This window comes from Scardinius erythrophthalmus (assembly GCF_964197995.2).
Source record: "Scardinius erythrophthalmus genome assembly, chromosome: 25".
Taxonomy (NCBI): Eukaryota; Metazoa; Chordata; class Actinopteri; order Cypriniformes; family Leuciscidae; genus Scardinius; species Scardinius erythrophthalmus.
Window position 1 is genome coordinate 18,832,180 of NC_138245.1, and position 14,966 is coordinate 18,847,145.

Sequence of the window (14,966 nt, forward strand, 5' to 3'; positions counted from 1 at the left end):
AAACATCAGGTCTTTGAATCTAAAACATATTCAGTGAGATTTAGTGATAACAAAGCAAATATGTAGTGACTGCAAATGCAATGCTTATTTCTCAATTCTGGAATTGCAAACTGAATAAGTCTTGTTTTTTAAATGCACAGTGCACACACAGGATAGTGGGATGTCATAGGCATTTAGCTTACTTCGACATGCCTTGATCCCTTTTTACTTCTGTTTACTGCCTGCAAAGTCAAGAATTTTTCAGGTTTAGATGCAGTCATGCTCTCCCAATAACATGCACAACATTGCTACATGTTAGGTGATTAAATGCAGTTTGTCCAGGAGCCACTGTGCAGAAAATAACAACACTGTATTGATTGCCAACATTAAAAAAACACAATTAAAGTTAGTTGACCATTGGAATTTTAACAACTGAATTCATTTTCAGCCCAAGAAAAAGACGATATGGCAAAAACTCTCCACTGACACTAGACAGCCAATATATGCACAGTAAAGCATACTCAAATTAGGATGCAAATGGAAACAGGATATTAACAACCAAAGGAATAATCTTAACGGGTCAGTTCTTGCAACATCTTACACTATACTATCATTGTCTCGGAAACACAGGTAGCAGGAAGCGCAACAAAAAAAAATCTGTGTGACTAAGTCTTGCTATCTTCAAACTGATGCCTCTGAAATTTTCCCAGAAACTCATGATGAAATGGGCGAATGCTGTACTGAGAGATTTTGCTTTTCATTCTGCACCACATTGTTTCTATCCGTAACATGGGAGAACCAAAACTGCTGTTTCCGCAACAATCAGCCACCAAACCACAGTGTGATCTTACCAAGTTGTTGAGGATAGGGATGGTCATGTTACCATTGATTCATTAAGGAGAGAATGTCCTGGTTCCTTTTGTGCAGTACACCCAATTTTTCTGTTTGACATTTAAAACATTCGGAAACAGTCTTGAAGCAGCATTACACACTTCAACTTCTTAGAAATGCTACTTGAGGATAGAGCGCTTAAAAGTGTCAAATCATTGTCCACATTGTACATTCAGAGAAATTGAATGCTTTACACTAAACAGAAGAAAGTAAAATGTTTAAGAAAATGTGTAACTATATTGATCTGGACAATTTAGCGCAAGTACCGAACACAGAGAGATCATGATGGAAATCACAAACGTCTGAGACTTGAATAATATTCTGAAAGACAGCTTAATCTTGTTCAAGTTTCTGTTTGGTAGGCTGGCAGTCATTTCCTCTCAATTGGCCATATGCCTGCTCAGTGCTCTCTGTAAGAATGTTTGACGCACATGAAAAAAACATTTTGAGTTAGTTTACCAACAATGAAACTACATTTAAGACGCAATGGTTTCAAATGCAGTTTGCCCAGGCTGATAACAATCGACACCATCACCCACATCTTAAACCGTTCTACTGAAAGCAGGTGCACTATCTGTATTGGGAAGTAAGATACTCTGAAAAGCATCTTCATCATCAAGGGGTATATCGAGTTTGTACAATATATTGATATATTTTTTAATGAGGCGATACCATTTATATCGATACAGTAAGTTTGATACGAGCACTTCTGAAAAATAGCGAAGGACGCAGTGTGAGCTGCTGCAGTGAAAGTACATAGTACAATTTGTCCTAAACATGACACAAGCTTGTCTTAAGGGCTTCAAAATAAATGGTAAGATATAGTTAACTAGTTTAAAGCAGCTTGACCTGTCAGATGCTCTGACAGATACTGTTGCTGACTGACAGATAAATACTTTTTATCGCGTTTAAAGGACAAATCCAGTGAAAAATTAACCTGGGGTTAATTAACACATGGTTACCGAGTCGATCGTTCCCTGCGATGCGTTTTCATGAAAATCGAATGTATAGAGTTTTATCTTTAAAAACAGATTAGCTCATAACAGTAGTATATGGGGCACAGAGTAAGTAAAAATAAATCGCTAGTTAATAACACTAACAAGGCTCAAAATAGCCTCACACTAACACGGTAACATAATGAGGGTCCTTACATACAAACCGAAGCATTGAGAACTTTGTAAGTGTACAGACAGTTTAATAAGAAGATACTTTATAAAGACAGTACATTACGCGTTGACATGCAGGATCCATCTTGGAAAACAGTCTCGACTAATCGAGCCACGAAAGGTTGTGGGTTCAATTCCCAAAGAATGAACATACTGGCAATATGTAAATACCCTGAATTTACTGCACGTTCATTGGGAGAAAGGCATCTGCCAAATATGCAAATTAAGATTTTACCACAGATTTAACATTAAAGGCACAATATGTAACTTTTTTGCTTTAAAAATAGCAAAAATCACTATATCTAAGTTATATATTTTTTTTAGTTGTGTACTTACATTATCCCGACTGTTTCCAACAACTTTCAAACCAGGAGAAATTTGTAATTTAATTCGAGAAACGTCCCGTTTCTTTATTTCCCTTTTGTCGCCGCCAATGGCGTCATATCCACATTGTCCCTGGTTTCCGCTCGTGCTGCCATGGCAACCAGAGCTATGAACCAGAGCCGTCTGATAGTAACCAAAGCGACAGATATGGACAACTTTGTAGTTCGCTATGTCTATTTGCACGCTGTTGTTATTTCGTTCAAACATTATGGACCATGGCAAGCAGACTTTGGATAAAAAAAGGAGAACTAAAACGAGAATCAATATCAGCGCGCCGCGCGGTGTTTTCGAGATGCCGAGAGCTCCCATAGACAACTATATAAACGAGAGCTCCACGTCCGAGACTTCGACCGCTCCTACATGTACTTATTAAACAGGTGAGCACATTTACATAAAACTAATCAATGTTTTATAGTTCAACAATGATAAAATGTCAGAATATGATCTGTATATTATTCTAATGTTGATCTAGCTTACTGCTAGTCTCATACACAGACTAACACATACATTTCAACACATTCAAATGCAGTTTATTGTGCTAGTGTAATGTTAGACCAAGTGAAACAGCGCTGCGTTACCTCACAAGTTTAATTTGTCTAATAAACTGACCTGTGAGTTGTAATTCTGCACTTGCGTGTAGTTCGGTAGAATGAAATGTCCATATTCCTTTTATATCCGTGGGACTCACGTCGCGTTTGGAGCTGATAGCTGTCACTTAGCAATCCCGAACTGCTTCATATCACAGTCATGATAAAAACATCGATGTATTCAGTCATCCATAAACATTATTAGATCGGTCGGCTTGACGTTGACGACAAGATCCATAATTCTTAGCAAATGTTGCGTCATCAATCTAGGCCTTTGTTATTGTAAATAGGTTAGCGACCCCTAGTGGCGAAAAATGCCATACTGTACGTTTAACTACTATAAACTAGGGTTCAGTCCACGAATAAGAATCCATGAACCGCATTTTAGACTGTTTTCTAAGGCTGTGTCATGTATTAAAACTAGGGATGCGACGATCCGATCCTTGGTATCGGCTCCGATACTGCCATACTGTATCGGTCAGACGAGACCGATCCAAATCCGATACTATTCTGTGTTACTGTTAAGCCCCACAAAAAGCACTAAAACATTATAAAGCACCATAAAGCTTTGATGCACTATATTCCAAGTGTTCTGAAGCCATTCCAGAGTTTAATGTGAGGTACAGATGAATATTTGAGTTCATGTAAATGCTTCCCTCTGATGCCATTTTCAGTCATTCTCCATTCAGAATTCAAACTGTGTGTCGCGTTCAGTTACGACAGTCAACACGATAGAACTCTCTCTAAGATGATTCAATGTTCCTATTGTTATACTTGATCTGTAGATAAAGGTTTATGGGTTTTGCATTTAAGGACTTTATCTTGCTGGAGTTTATTGCTGTTTCTATGTTATTTTCTACCGGTGTCTGGTAGATCACAACACTGGGGTAGAGAGTACTATGAATTGTTCTTCATGAGCACAGTAACTAAAATTTAAAATTGTAAAAAACAAAGATACAATACACAACGCATCAATATCTCTTCCCTTTTGCTTTGAACTTTTCAGAGCGGGGCACTGTGCGCTGTGACTCCATGTTGTTTCAAGCGCCTGCGCATAAGCACTTTGTGCTGTTCTGTATTGGAGCCTTTCATATACTGTATAATACTTTTGTGCAATGAAAGATTATTAATAGCCATAGCCTTTTTTGTTCCGTCCTATCTATCATTTGTTGCTGCCTCATTGAAAAACGGCGCTATACATTTAAAAGAAATGTCTTTTAATTTTATAGTATATATTTATATATAAATATATTTACTTTTTTATGAATGTATTTTTTAAAAATACAGAGCAACGTGTAACATTTTACCAGATTTAGTGCTACACTTTTTACTAAATGTTTAGATTTTATAAAATGATTGTGCACTCATGAGTTTTCTAGAGTAACTTTGGCAGCTGAATTATGCACTAACCTAGTTTATAATAGTATTTTTGTCATAGATTATGATTATATATTTTTCATTTATTGTTTTTCTTTATAATGACGTTTTCTGTATTTAGTACAACCCCAAATCAGAGAAAGATGGGACACTGTACAAATTGTGAATAAAAACAGAATGCAATGATGTGGAAGTTTCAAATTTCAATATTTTATTCAAAATACAACATAGATGACATATCAAATGTTTAAACTGAGAAAATGTATCATTTTAAGGGAAAAATAAGTTGATTTTAAATTTCATGGCATCAACACATCTCAAAAAAGTTGGGACAAGGCCATGTTTACCACTGTGTGGCATCCCCTCTCATTTTTATAACAGTCTGGGGACTGAGGAGACAAGTTGCTCAAGTTTAGGAATAGGAATGTTGTCCCATTCTTGTCTAATACAGGCTTCTAGTTGCTCAACTTTCTTAGGTCTTCTTTGTTGCATCTTCCTCTTTATGATGCACCAACTGTTTTCTATGGGTGAAAGATCTGGACTGCAGGCTGGCCATTTCAGTGCCCAGATCCTTCTTCTACGCAGCCATGATATTGTAATTGATGCAGTATATGGTCTGGCATTGTCATGTTGGAAAATGCAAGGTCTTCCCTGAAAGAGACGACGTCTGGATGGGAGCATATGTTGTTCTAGAACTTGGATATACCTTTCAGCATTGATGGTGCCTTTCCAGATGTGTAAGCTGCCCATGCCACACGCACTCATGCAACCCCATACCATCAGAGATGCAGGCTTCTGAACGGAGCGCTGATAACAACTTGGGTTGTCCTTGTCCTCTTTAGTCTGGATGACATGGCGTCCCAGCTTTCCAAAAAGAACTTCAAATTTTGATTCGTCTGACCAAAGAACAGTTTTCCACTTTGCCACAGTCCATTTTTAATGAGCTTTGGCCCAGACGCCTGCGCTTCCAGATCCTGTTTAGATATGGCTTATTTTTTGACCTATAGAGTTTTAGCTGGCAACGGCGAATAGCACGGTGGATTGTGTTCACCGACAATGTTTTCTGGAAGTATTCCTGAGCCCATGTTGTGATTTCCATTACAGTAGCGATGCAGTGCCGTCTAAGGGCCCGAAGATCACGGGCATCCAGTATGGTTTTCCGGCCTTGACCCTTACGCACAGAGATTGTTCCAGATTCTCTGAATCTTTGGATGATATTATGCACTGTAGATGATGATAACTTCAAACTCTTTGCAATTTTTCTCTGAGAAACTCCTTTCTGATATTGCTCCACTATTTTTCGCCGCAGCATTGGGGGAATTGGTGATCCTCTGCCCATCTTGACATCTGAGAAACACTGCTACTCTGAGAGGCTCTTTTTATACCCAATCATGTTGCCAATTGACCTAATAAGTTGCAAATTGGTCCTCCAGCTGTTCCTTATATGTACATTTAACTTTTCCGGCCTCTTATTGCTACCTGTCCCAACTTTTTTGGAATGTGTAGCTCTCATGAAATCCAAAATGAGCCAATATTTGGCATGACATGTCTCACTTTCAACATTTGATATGTTATCTATATTCTATTGTGAATAAAATATAAGTTTATGAGATTTGTAAATTATTCCATTCCTTTTTTACTCACAATTTGTACAGTGTCCCAACTTTTTCTGATTTGGGGTTGTAGATTGTGTTTAACACACAAAAGAGTAATTATCAGTTCAACACACAGAGGTATAGAAATTACATTGATTAAAAAAAAAAAACTGCGCTGGTATTGGATCGGTACAGGTCGATACTCAGAATTTTTTGTATCAAATCAGCTCTGGAAAAATGCTATTTATAAAGCATACAATAGCATGGTGCTATTGTGAATTCACCAAGGCTGCGATTCAATTAAATAAATATATGCCCTGTTAATATACATGCACTTTAATTATTTGCATGTGTGTAGTTAATGTGCGTCTCAGAGGGATTATTTTGTTGATTATTACCAGAAAGAAATATTAGATTACTTAAATAATTGTTAAAACAATCGACCAAAAAATAATCTAAAATACTATAATAATCGTTAGTGACAGCCCTACTATAAACTGTTCCATAAATTGAATTGATAGTCCAAAGAAAACCATGTGCAAAGCCTCTATTTTCCCCACGCTACTTGCCAAAGATTTAAAATTCACCTTTGTTAAATCAGTTTTAATATATTAAAGCTATTTTCTATACGTATAGGCGTATAGCGTATAGGCGTATAGCGTATACGTATAGCCATCCTTAATCACCCAAAACTGCCAAATGGAATTGGTGGGTTAAATCTGCGTAGTCTGTAAACAGATTGATTTGTTAATTGTTGTTTAATGATTTTTTTATACTAATGTTATGTATAAAATTTTAAAAATGTTATGTTCATACAATGAATGTCCATGGGGAGATGTTTTTCAAAATATCTTATTTTGTGTTCCACAGAAGAAAGTAAGTCATATAGGTTTGTAATGACAGGGTGAGTAAATGATGGACATGGTTTCATTTTTGTGTAAACTGTGCCTTTTAACAAAGGTTTTTTTTTTCTCTCTTTTTTTTTCTGTCATTAATTTCCTGTTTAGGGGGTGAACAGGGAGCAACGTGGGAGTGAGATTCAGGAAGGGAGATTACCCTTTAGTTGTGGTATTCTAAGAACATGAAGATGAACAATTTCTTATCATTGGCATGACTCAGTCTCAGATAGCTAGAATACAAGTTTTAGAACACACAGAATCAGAATCAGAATAGGAAGCATTAATGGCATGACTATTCAATAAATTATACTCACAATAACTCACATACGAGGTGTTGAAAAATGTAGAGATTTTAGAAAATTGAGAAAATTTAAAGTCCCGCCCAAAAACCTTTCAAGTAAATTAGTTACTTTAATTTGACCCATATAAGCTAAAAGCTAACATTTAAAGAAACTAGTAGTACACTACAGTAAAAAATTGCCTAGTTTAATTTACATTACGTGTAACGTAAACAGTAAGCTGTAACTTTTTAAAAATTTTAAGATATCTTTATAAAACATAAAAAACATTATATAGCCGGTGCGTGTTTGTAGAGGAAAGTAATATTGTAGTATTATCACCATGCACTAAGACAAAAACCTAACTTACCAGGAATTCATGACCAATTACCATCTCCAAACTACGGACAGTAGGCCTAACGTTACACAAATTTTTTATTTATTTTTTTGAGGTGCAGCGCATTCATATTAACTCAATAGAATGCTTTATCTACTAGTTAGCAGTAGCCTAACCCCTTGACACCTCACCTGAAAGTCTTCGACGTGGTAAGGATTTAAGATTTGGCTTTATCTTCGGACTGCACACTAAACATAAATACTTTTAATTATTTCTGTTAATCTCAAACAACTCCTGAGAAAGTGGTGAAGCGTGAGGATGAACTAGGCTGCGAGAAGTAGGCTTCTAGACAGTAACGTAGGCTACAACTGGCTAATTGCGCGCGAAAATGTCTCTGCCCGTTTGAAGGAACCGCCCAACTGTACAAACAAGCTCTGCCACTGGATCAATTTAAAAGCGAAAAAGGAGAACCAGCGAAAATTCAAAGAGCTGAGTGAAATTGAAGAGGCCACAGAGAGAATAACAATTAATAGAATATTAAGTATTAGAAACAATTATAGCTCAGAAAGGATAGTGGAAGTGTGCACTTAAAGGGATAGTTCACCCAAAAATGAAAATTACCACATAATTTACTCACCCTCAAGCCATCCTAGGTGTATATGACATTATTCTTTCAGACGAATACAATCGGAGTTATATTAAAAAATGTCCTGGCTCTTTGAAGCTTTATAATGGCAGTGAAGTCCATAAAAGTTAATCTATCCATCATAAAAGTGCTCCACACCTCCGGGGGTAAATAAAGGCCTTTTGAAGCAAAGCGATGCGTCTGTGTTAGAAAAATATCCATCTTTAAAACTTTATCAACTAAAATATGCATCGATTTATGGCAAAAAAGTAACCCTTGACCTGATGCATGATGGATTGACGAACGCGGAAGCGCAGAGGATAGAGCGAAACAAAACAGCAGTCACGAATAGGGCTTGGGCGTCGTGACGTCATACTTGGCGTGGCGGCCATGTTGATGGCCTCGCGAATGTAAACATACAGCAAGTCGAACGAGGAGAAGCAGAGTTGGGAGAAAGAAAAAAAGATGTTAAAATCCCGAAAAGGATGTGGAATTTACGGGGATACGTTAAATAGGGAAACCAGGGACCAGTAAGTTATGTGGACAAATTTTCCTGTAAAATATCCCGTATTTTAATAACTTACTATCATAACATTAATGTTAGCCCTTCCATCGGACCTGTCAGTCTCTGTACTGTTGTCCTGTTGCTACCCCCTTGCCCTTGCAGAAAAACAGATGTTTTCAAAGCATCGTTATGCTTACTTGAAGGCAACCTTAGCGTGATATTGGCCTTTTTTTAGATAACAGCGTGGTTGTTGTGAGAGCACGATTTCACGCCAATCTGTAAGCAAAGTCACGTTAGACCTAGCTTCACAACTCGCTTAGTTAATGCTGCAGTTTTGCAGAGGGATAGCAACAGAAAGATGAATGTTGAAATTGTAATTTTTCGGGATATTTTATAGGTAAATACTAAAACGGGAAGACAGCGGAAAAGAGCTCAAATACGCGAGAAACCCGGAAAAAACGGGAGGGTTGACAGCTACTAACTACACTTTTTTTGCCGATTTTGTCCCTTGCTTCCCTATTTAACGTATCCCCGTAAATTCCACATCCTTTTCGGGATTTTAACATCTTTTTTTCTTTCTCCCAACTCTGCTTCTCCTCGTTGACTTGCTGTATGTTTACATTCGCGAGGCCATCAACATGGCCGCCACGCCAAGTATGACGTCACGACGCCCAAGCCCTATTAGAAGTCTAAAACAAGAATTTTTAAAGAGAAATGTCAGAGGAGCTTGAGTTTGTTGCCCAGCCCTATTGTTTGAACCGCGAGAGACGTCAAAGCTTATGCAAATGTTACTCTTTTGGAGTGAGTCGACTTGCGTATCCGTCTGCCGGAAGCTAGTTATTTTAGTCGATTATGCTTTAAATATGGACATTTTTCTTACACCAACACAACGCTTCACTTCAGAAGGCCTTTATTAACCCCCCAGAGCCGTGTGGAACACTTTTATGATGGATCCCTTTAAAATTACTAGACTAGTAGTCCAGTCATTTTAAGCCAAAATGGGGGTCAACCTTGAACAAATTGCAACAGAAGCAAACTCAACTGATTTTGTATCCTCATTATGTCCTGAGTAAGGAAAAAAAAAAGTCCCGAAGAATCCCATTAGAGGAAAGTTTTAAAAAAGACCCAAATATAGCCTATTCAAGCGCCTATTCTTTCTTTTTCTTATACGTGAATAGGGTAAAAAAAATTACCTTTAGATATCACCATGAAAATTACTGAGTTGATTACTTACATCAAGACAAACAAAAGAAATGTATTACAAGTTTTTTTTTAAATTGTTTGTTAACATTGGGATGTAGGACTATTTCTGGGGATTCACTTTTTATTTTACTTACCTTTTGTCTTCTACATTCTCCTTACCATTGTCTCCTGTTCTTCCCTCAGACTCGTCCCCCAGAAACAGTCCCACGGACCCAGCCCCAAACCTAATCTCTTAAAAATGAATAAAGGCTGGTTTCTATAGTACTTCTTCCTGCCTCTATGTATTAATGCTCATGGGTAGCCTAAATGGGTTCCATTCAGACCTTAACATTAAGTATTTTACTGTTATGTGTCAACTAGATTCAACAAGACATTTCACCTGGCTATACCCAATGTTTAGATCTGTAGTGGTATTTATGCAAATTAGCACATGCATAATTAGATTATGCACCGTTTTTTCCATGTTAACAAACAATTGAAAAAAAAACTTGTAATACAATTTTTGTTTGTATTGATGCAAGTAATCAACTCCTATTTTTACCCTATTCACGTAAGAAAAAAAAAGAATAGGCGTATGAATAGGCTATATTTGGGTCTTTTTCAAAACTTTCCCTTAATGGGATTCTTAGGGGCTTTTTTTTCCTTACTCAGGACATGGAAATAGTAATCAGTTGAGTTTGCTTCTGTTGCATTTTGTTCAACTTTTTTCATAAAATGACTGGACTATAGTAAACACTAAACAGCAAGACCCGTTTTCAGAAAAAAAAACACTCAAGATGTTGGCCTTTAGCTTTCACAACCTGGATTCAGAAGCATAGCAAGAATGCAGGCCTATTCTTAACTTAATGTTAATCTCCTTAGCTTGAAAGGATAGTTCACCCCAAAATAAAAATTTTGAGATTATTTACTCTTAAGTTGTTCCAAACCTGTATTTAATAATTTTTTTCTGCTGAACACAAAATATATTTTGAAGAATATGTAACCAAACATTTGATGGGGCCCATTTCCCCCCATACTACAGACGTCAATGGGGCCCATCAACTGTCCAAATTCATACAGGTTTGAAACAACTTCAGGGTGAATAATTGATAACAAATTTTCATTTTGGGGGGGGAACTATCCCTTTAAGGAAAATGCTGCATTTATAAAAAAAAAAAAAAAAAGAAGTAGTAAAAAAGAAAAAAGGCCATCTTAGGCCATTTAAAAATCACAGTAAGGCTGGAAAGGTTAACAGAGGATGAGAAAATGTGAAATTAGTTATGAATTAAGATATCAGCAATTTATTCATTGGTTTGCGGGAGATAATGATTACAAGATTTGTATGGTCAATTTCGTAGAGTGAATGAGAGGTTTTAAGAACCAAGTTATTATGAGAATATAAAGAAATAAAAAGACTTGTGAAAATACAGATCAGAAACTGTTCATACTAGGATTGGTATTTACATAAATCTACATGTTTAAATAAGACACAGGCAGTTGGGTTTTTGGGCGTTTTAATCCAAAGTTGAAGCAGACCAAGACATACGTACAGCAGTCAGATACTAAAAACAAGACATATATCTGCCTTTCCCTGTTAGTATAAAGTTCTGTGGGAATTCTAGTCTGTTTTTCAACTTGTCTGATACTGTAGTCTTTGCTTTGAAAAATTAATGCATGAGGGAATCAAAGAAACTGCAAACATCAAATTCCCAGACTGACTAAAAAGACGCATTATTTGTAAGAGGGGCACTGAAATCGTTTGAGAGATATCTGCTGTTTGAGAGTATACGCTGCATGTTCAACATTGTGAGCAGTAAATCATGTCCTTAAAAAAAAGAGGATCAATCACATGACAAATATGAAGTATACAGTTGTTGTTTTCTTTAAAAAAAAAAAAAACTATATAGGAAAAATAAAACAATACACAACCTTTCAGAGTACATCAATCAGTGCATCTAAAATCAATCCGTTGGATGCGTAAGATTCCCTTAAACATTTCCAGAACATGAGACCTAGAGGGCATAGAGGGCATTTCTTTGTTCCTTTATAAAACATCTGGTACCTAAAAGCTGCTCACATTCAAACACTTACTGCATGGTAGGCATAGAAAGCACACAAAACAAACAAAAATGCACTGGCATAACGAAGAATACAGTCAACGGTTATCACACTTTCATTCTCCAGCCAAAAGAACAACCATCTTGATCACTCTCACAAAGATCCCGTTTCATAATTCATTCATTATACACTTAAAAAAATACAAACGGGCTTTGCGTTTCAGGGTGGTGGATGAAAAACCAGTAGACTATATATGTCTACTGATTATTCCAGTAGGTATTTGTGAAATGAAATGCCAGTATAGGTTAACATTCTTTGCAAATCTCTGAGGGAAAACTAGCTGGTAAATGCATAGGATTGATTCAAGGCAAATCAAAGCAGTGTGCAATAAAAGTATTTCCGAGCATGAATTAAGGAAAGGGCTGAAAAAATGTACTAGACTGGCTTTCCATGGTAAGCTTGATCAAATACCAATGTGAAAGCGAAGCAAGCAATATGATTTTTTTCCTCTCAATCTAATAACCAACATAAGGCTAATTGGATCTAAAGCTCAAAAAAGATCTTGTATTTTACTAGAGAGGACCCTGAACAATACTGACAGACAATTTCACAGTAAAGAACAGAGTGTGTTTACATTCAAAGAGTCATTTCAGAAATACATTTTCATCCGGACACTGATAGTGTCTCTTGGAACTAGTCTTACTGTAAAAGAGCATTCAAGTGCAGACATGAATGACAAACGTAATGAAGAACGAACAGGAAAGCTAGCACTTATGCATAAGCTCCTCAGAACATGAACAGTACAAAGGAAACTGAATAATCATGCTATTAAGGGGCAACTTGATTTACAAGCGGTCCCGTAACTCAGAATGGAACATCATTAAAACAAACAGTGGTAAATGCGTGTATAACTCATGAACTCATGTACCAATGGCTTTTGATAAAAAAAAAAAAATAATAAAGAGAGAAAAAGGAAAAATAAAATGTAAAAGAAAGGTAACTAAGTTAGCATTCTGATTACCCCACTAAACACCATGTGAAAAACAGAACTCGTGAACACTGTAAGGAGCAAATTAGTGGATGTCTGCTGCTTCACAACTCCAATATGTATAGTCTTGTTTCATAATTGTACAGCCCCTCTCTTTTGGTAGCAAAGTGGTGTATTAGTTACAAATGTTGAGTGATTAAAAAGAAATATATATATAAAAAAAACTCGTTTTAACTCAGTTATTGCTTCCTTAAATCAAACATTTCAACTAATATATGAGTGTAAAATGTGTGTGTGCATGTGCGACAGAGTGAACGTGTCCTTAGCAAGCAGGCGTCTCATTTTCAGAAGCCATATTATTAGCTTTCTTTCTCCTCTTCATCAGCAGCGGATTGGACGAGTCTTCAATCCTCTTGATTTTAATTTGCTCATAGTCGACTCTCATTGTTGCCAAGGCACTAGTCATTTCCTCCTGTGGTATACAGACATATTAACACGAATTAGAATGAAGATATGGATCTGAAGTGCAGTGATTGCAAAAATGTTCAGATGTTCTGAAAAGCCTTTTTTGTTGAGGGAGGCCTCACCTTGACATCCTCCCATGTGTCTTTCTCTTCTTTCAGAACACGGCTGGTGTGCAGGGGCGTCTGTGGAACCTCCATTGATTGCTATAGCCACGCAAAGCACCAAATAACATAGTAAGCCAAATATAATGTACAAAGGAAATCCTTTTGTCTGAATCAACACAGTATCCATATAACAATGCTAATATTCACTCACATTGATCCAGGGGTGGTTCATGAACTCGGTGATGGTCATCCTCTGTGTTGGCTCGGTTTTCAGTAATGTTCTGATGAGCTGTTTAGCTAAAATAGGAAGGCTGAGTCACTCAAATCTATAATCATTCTTAGAAATGTGCAAAACAAATGACTTGAAGATAACAGTATTCTAGGAACGGTTTCTCAAGTCGCTTTCACAAAACAGGAACTTGACAGATACCTTCCTCTGAGACTTCCGACCACTCAGGATTTGGAAACTCATATTGTCCCATACGGATTCGTTTCTTCATACCAGGGGATATAGCCAATCCATGATTGGAATAGAAAGGTGGGTAACCACAGAGCCTGGAAGTTGAATAAAGTAAGAATTGCACTATATCAGACACACTTTAAAAGGTCAGGAGTCACAAAACCCATTTATATAGAGGCCTAGACAGAGAAAAATGGTGTATGCACAACATACAAGACAGATTCACTTACAGAATATACATGATGACACCCAAAGACCACATGTCACAGGACTTGTCATACTTTTCTGGACCAAGAACCTCTGGGGCTATAACATGAAAATGTTGAAAAAATGGAAAGGTTTCACGAGTGGGAACATATCTTATTATCAACATCCAAGTACTGATGATCATGATATTCTTACCAACATAATAAGGAGTATAGCAAGGGGTCGCCAGAGAGTTGTGTGTGGTTGTCTCCTTTGCAAACCCAAAGTCTGTCAGTTTGAGAAGGGCATTGGGCCTTTTAGAGGTATATAAGAGGTTCTCTGGCTGCAAAGTGGATTTACAGGCATATTCAGTTAAGAAAATGAGGAAGTCAAACAATTTTCCATCACTTCAATAGTGGTCATCATAAGACTCTTACCTTGACATCTCGGTGTGCGATGTTTATCGCATGTAAATACTGAATGGCCTCTCCTATACTCTTCATGATATCAGAAGCCTCTGAAAAGACAACAGAATAAGAAATCAGACAGTTGTTTGCACAAACTTAAGAGCAAAATAAGAAAAAAAACTTAGCAAAGTAAGAGTAGACAACTTGCCTCTCTCAGTGAATGCCTGGTCCCCTCTGTCCTGAATCCGACTGAACAGCTCACCCCCATCCATGCTTCAAAACACATTAAAAGCAAAAATCAGCAGGCATATTACAAAATACAAGTAACTTTATATTGGTGGAGATATTTTTTATTATTATTATTATAATTATTATTATTATTATTAATACTATTACTATTATTAACAACATTTGAAAATTAAGTAGCAGTAAATTCAGCCAAAGTGGATTTGAAATAGAAATAGTAGCTGGGGCAATGTTTCTTCAAAAGAGC

General features: G+C 36.8%; 1 protein-coding gene across 1 annotated transcript in view; it reads right to left on the reverse strand.

Moving 5' to 3' along the window:
• Positions 1 to 11,302: 11,302 nt before the first annotated feature.
• Positions 11,303 to 14,966, reverse strand: part of mapkapk2a (MAPK activated protein kinase 2a) — a 44,983-nt gene continuing 41,319 nt past the window's right edge. The window contains exons 3-10 of the mRNA XM_081357837.1: positions 14,682 to 14,746; positions 14,504 to 14,583; positions 14,283 to 14,409; positions 14,111 to 14,186; positions 13,851 to 13,975; positions 13,632 to 13,717; positions 13,439 to 13,519; positions 11,303 to 13,323 (exon numbers count right to left, since the gene is read on the reverse strand). Coding sequence (XP_081213963.1) covers positions 13,174 to 13,323; positions 13,439 to 13,519; positions 13,632 to 13,717; positions 13,851 to 13,975; positions 14,111 to 14,186; positions 14,283 to 14,409; positions 14,504 to 14,583; positions 14,682 to 14,746 — 790 coding nt within the window. The 3' untranslated portion in view covers positions 11,303 to 13,173. The remainder of the gene's footprint in view (positions 13,324 to 13,438; positions 13,520 to 13,631; positions 13,718 to 13,850; positions 13,976 to 14,110; positions 14,187 to 14,282; positions 14,410 to 14,503; positions 14,584 to 14,681; positions 14,747 to 14,966) is intronic.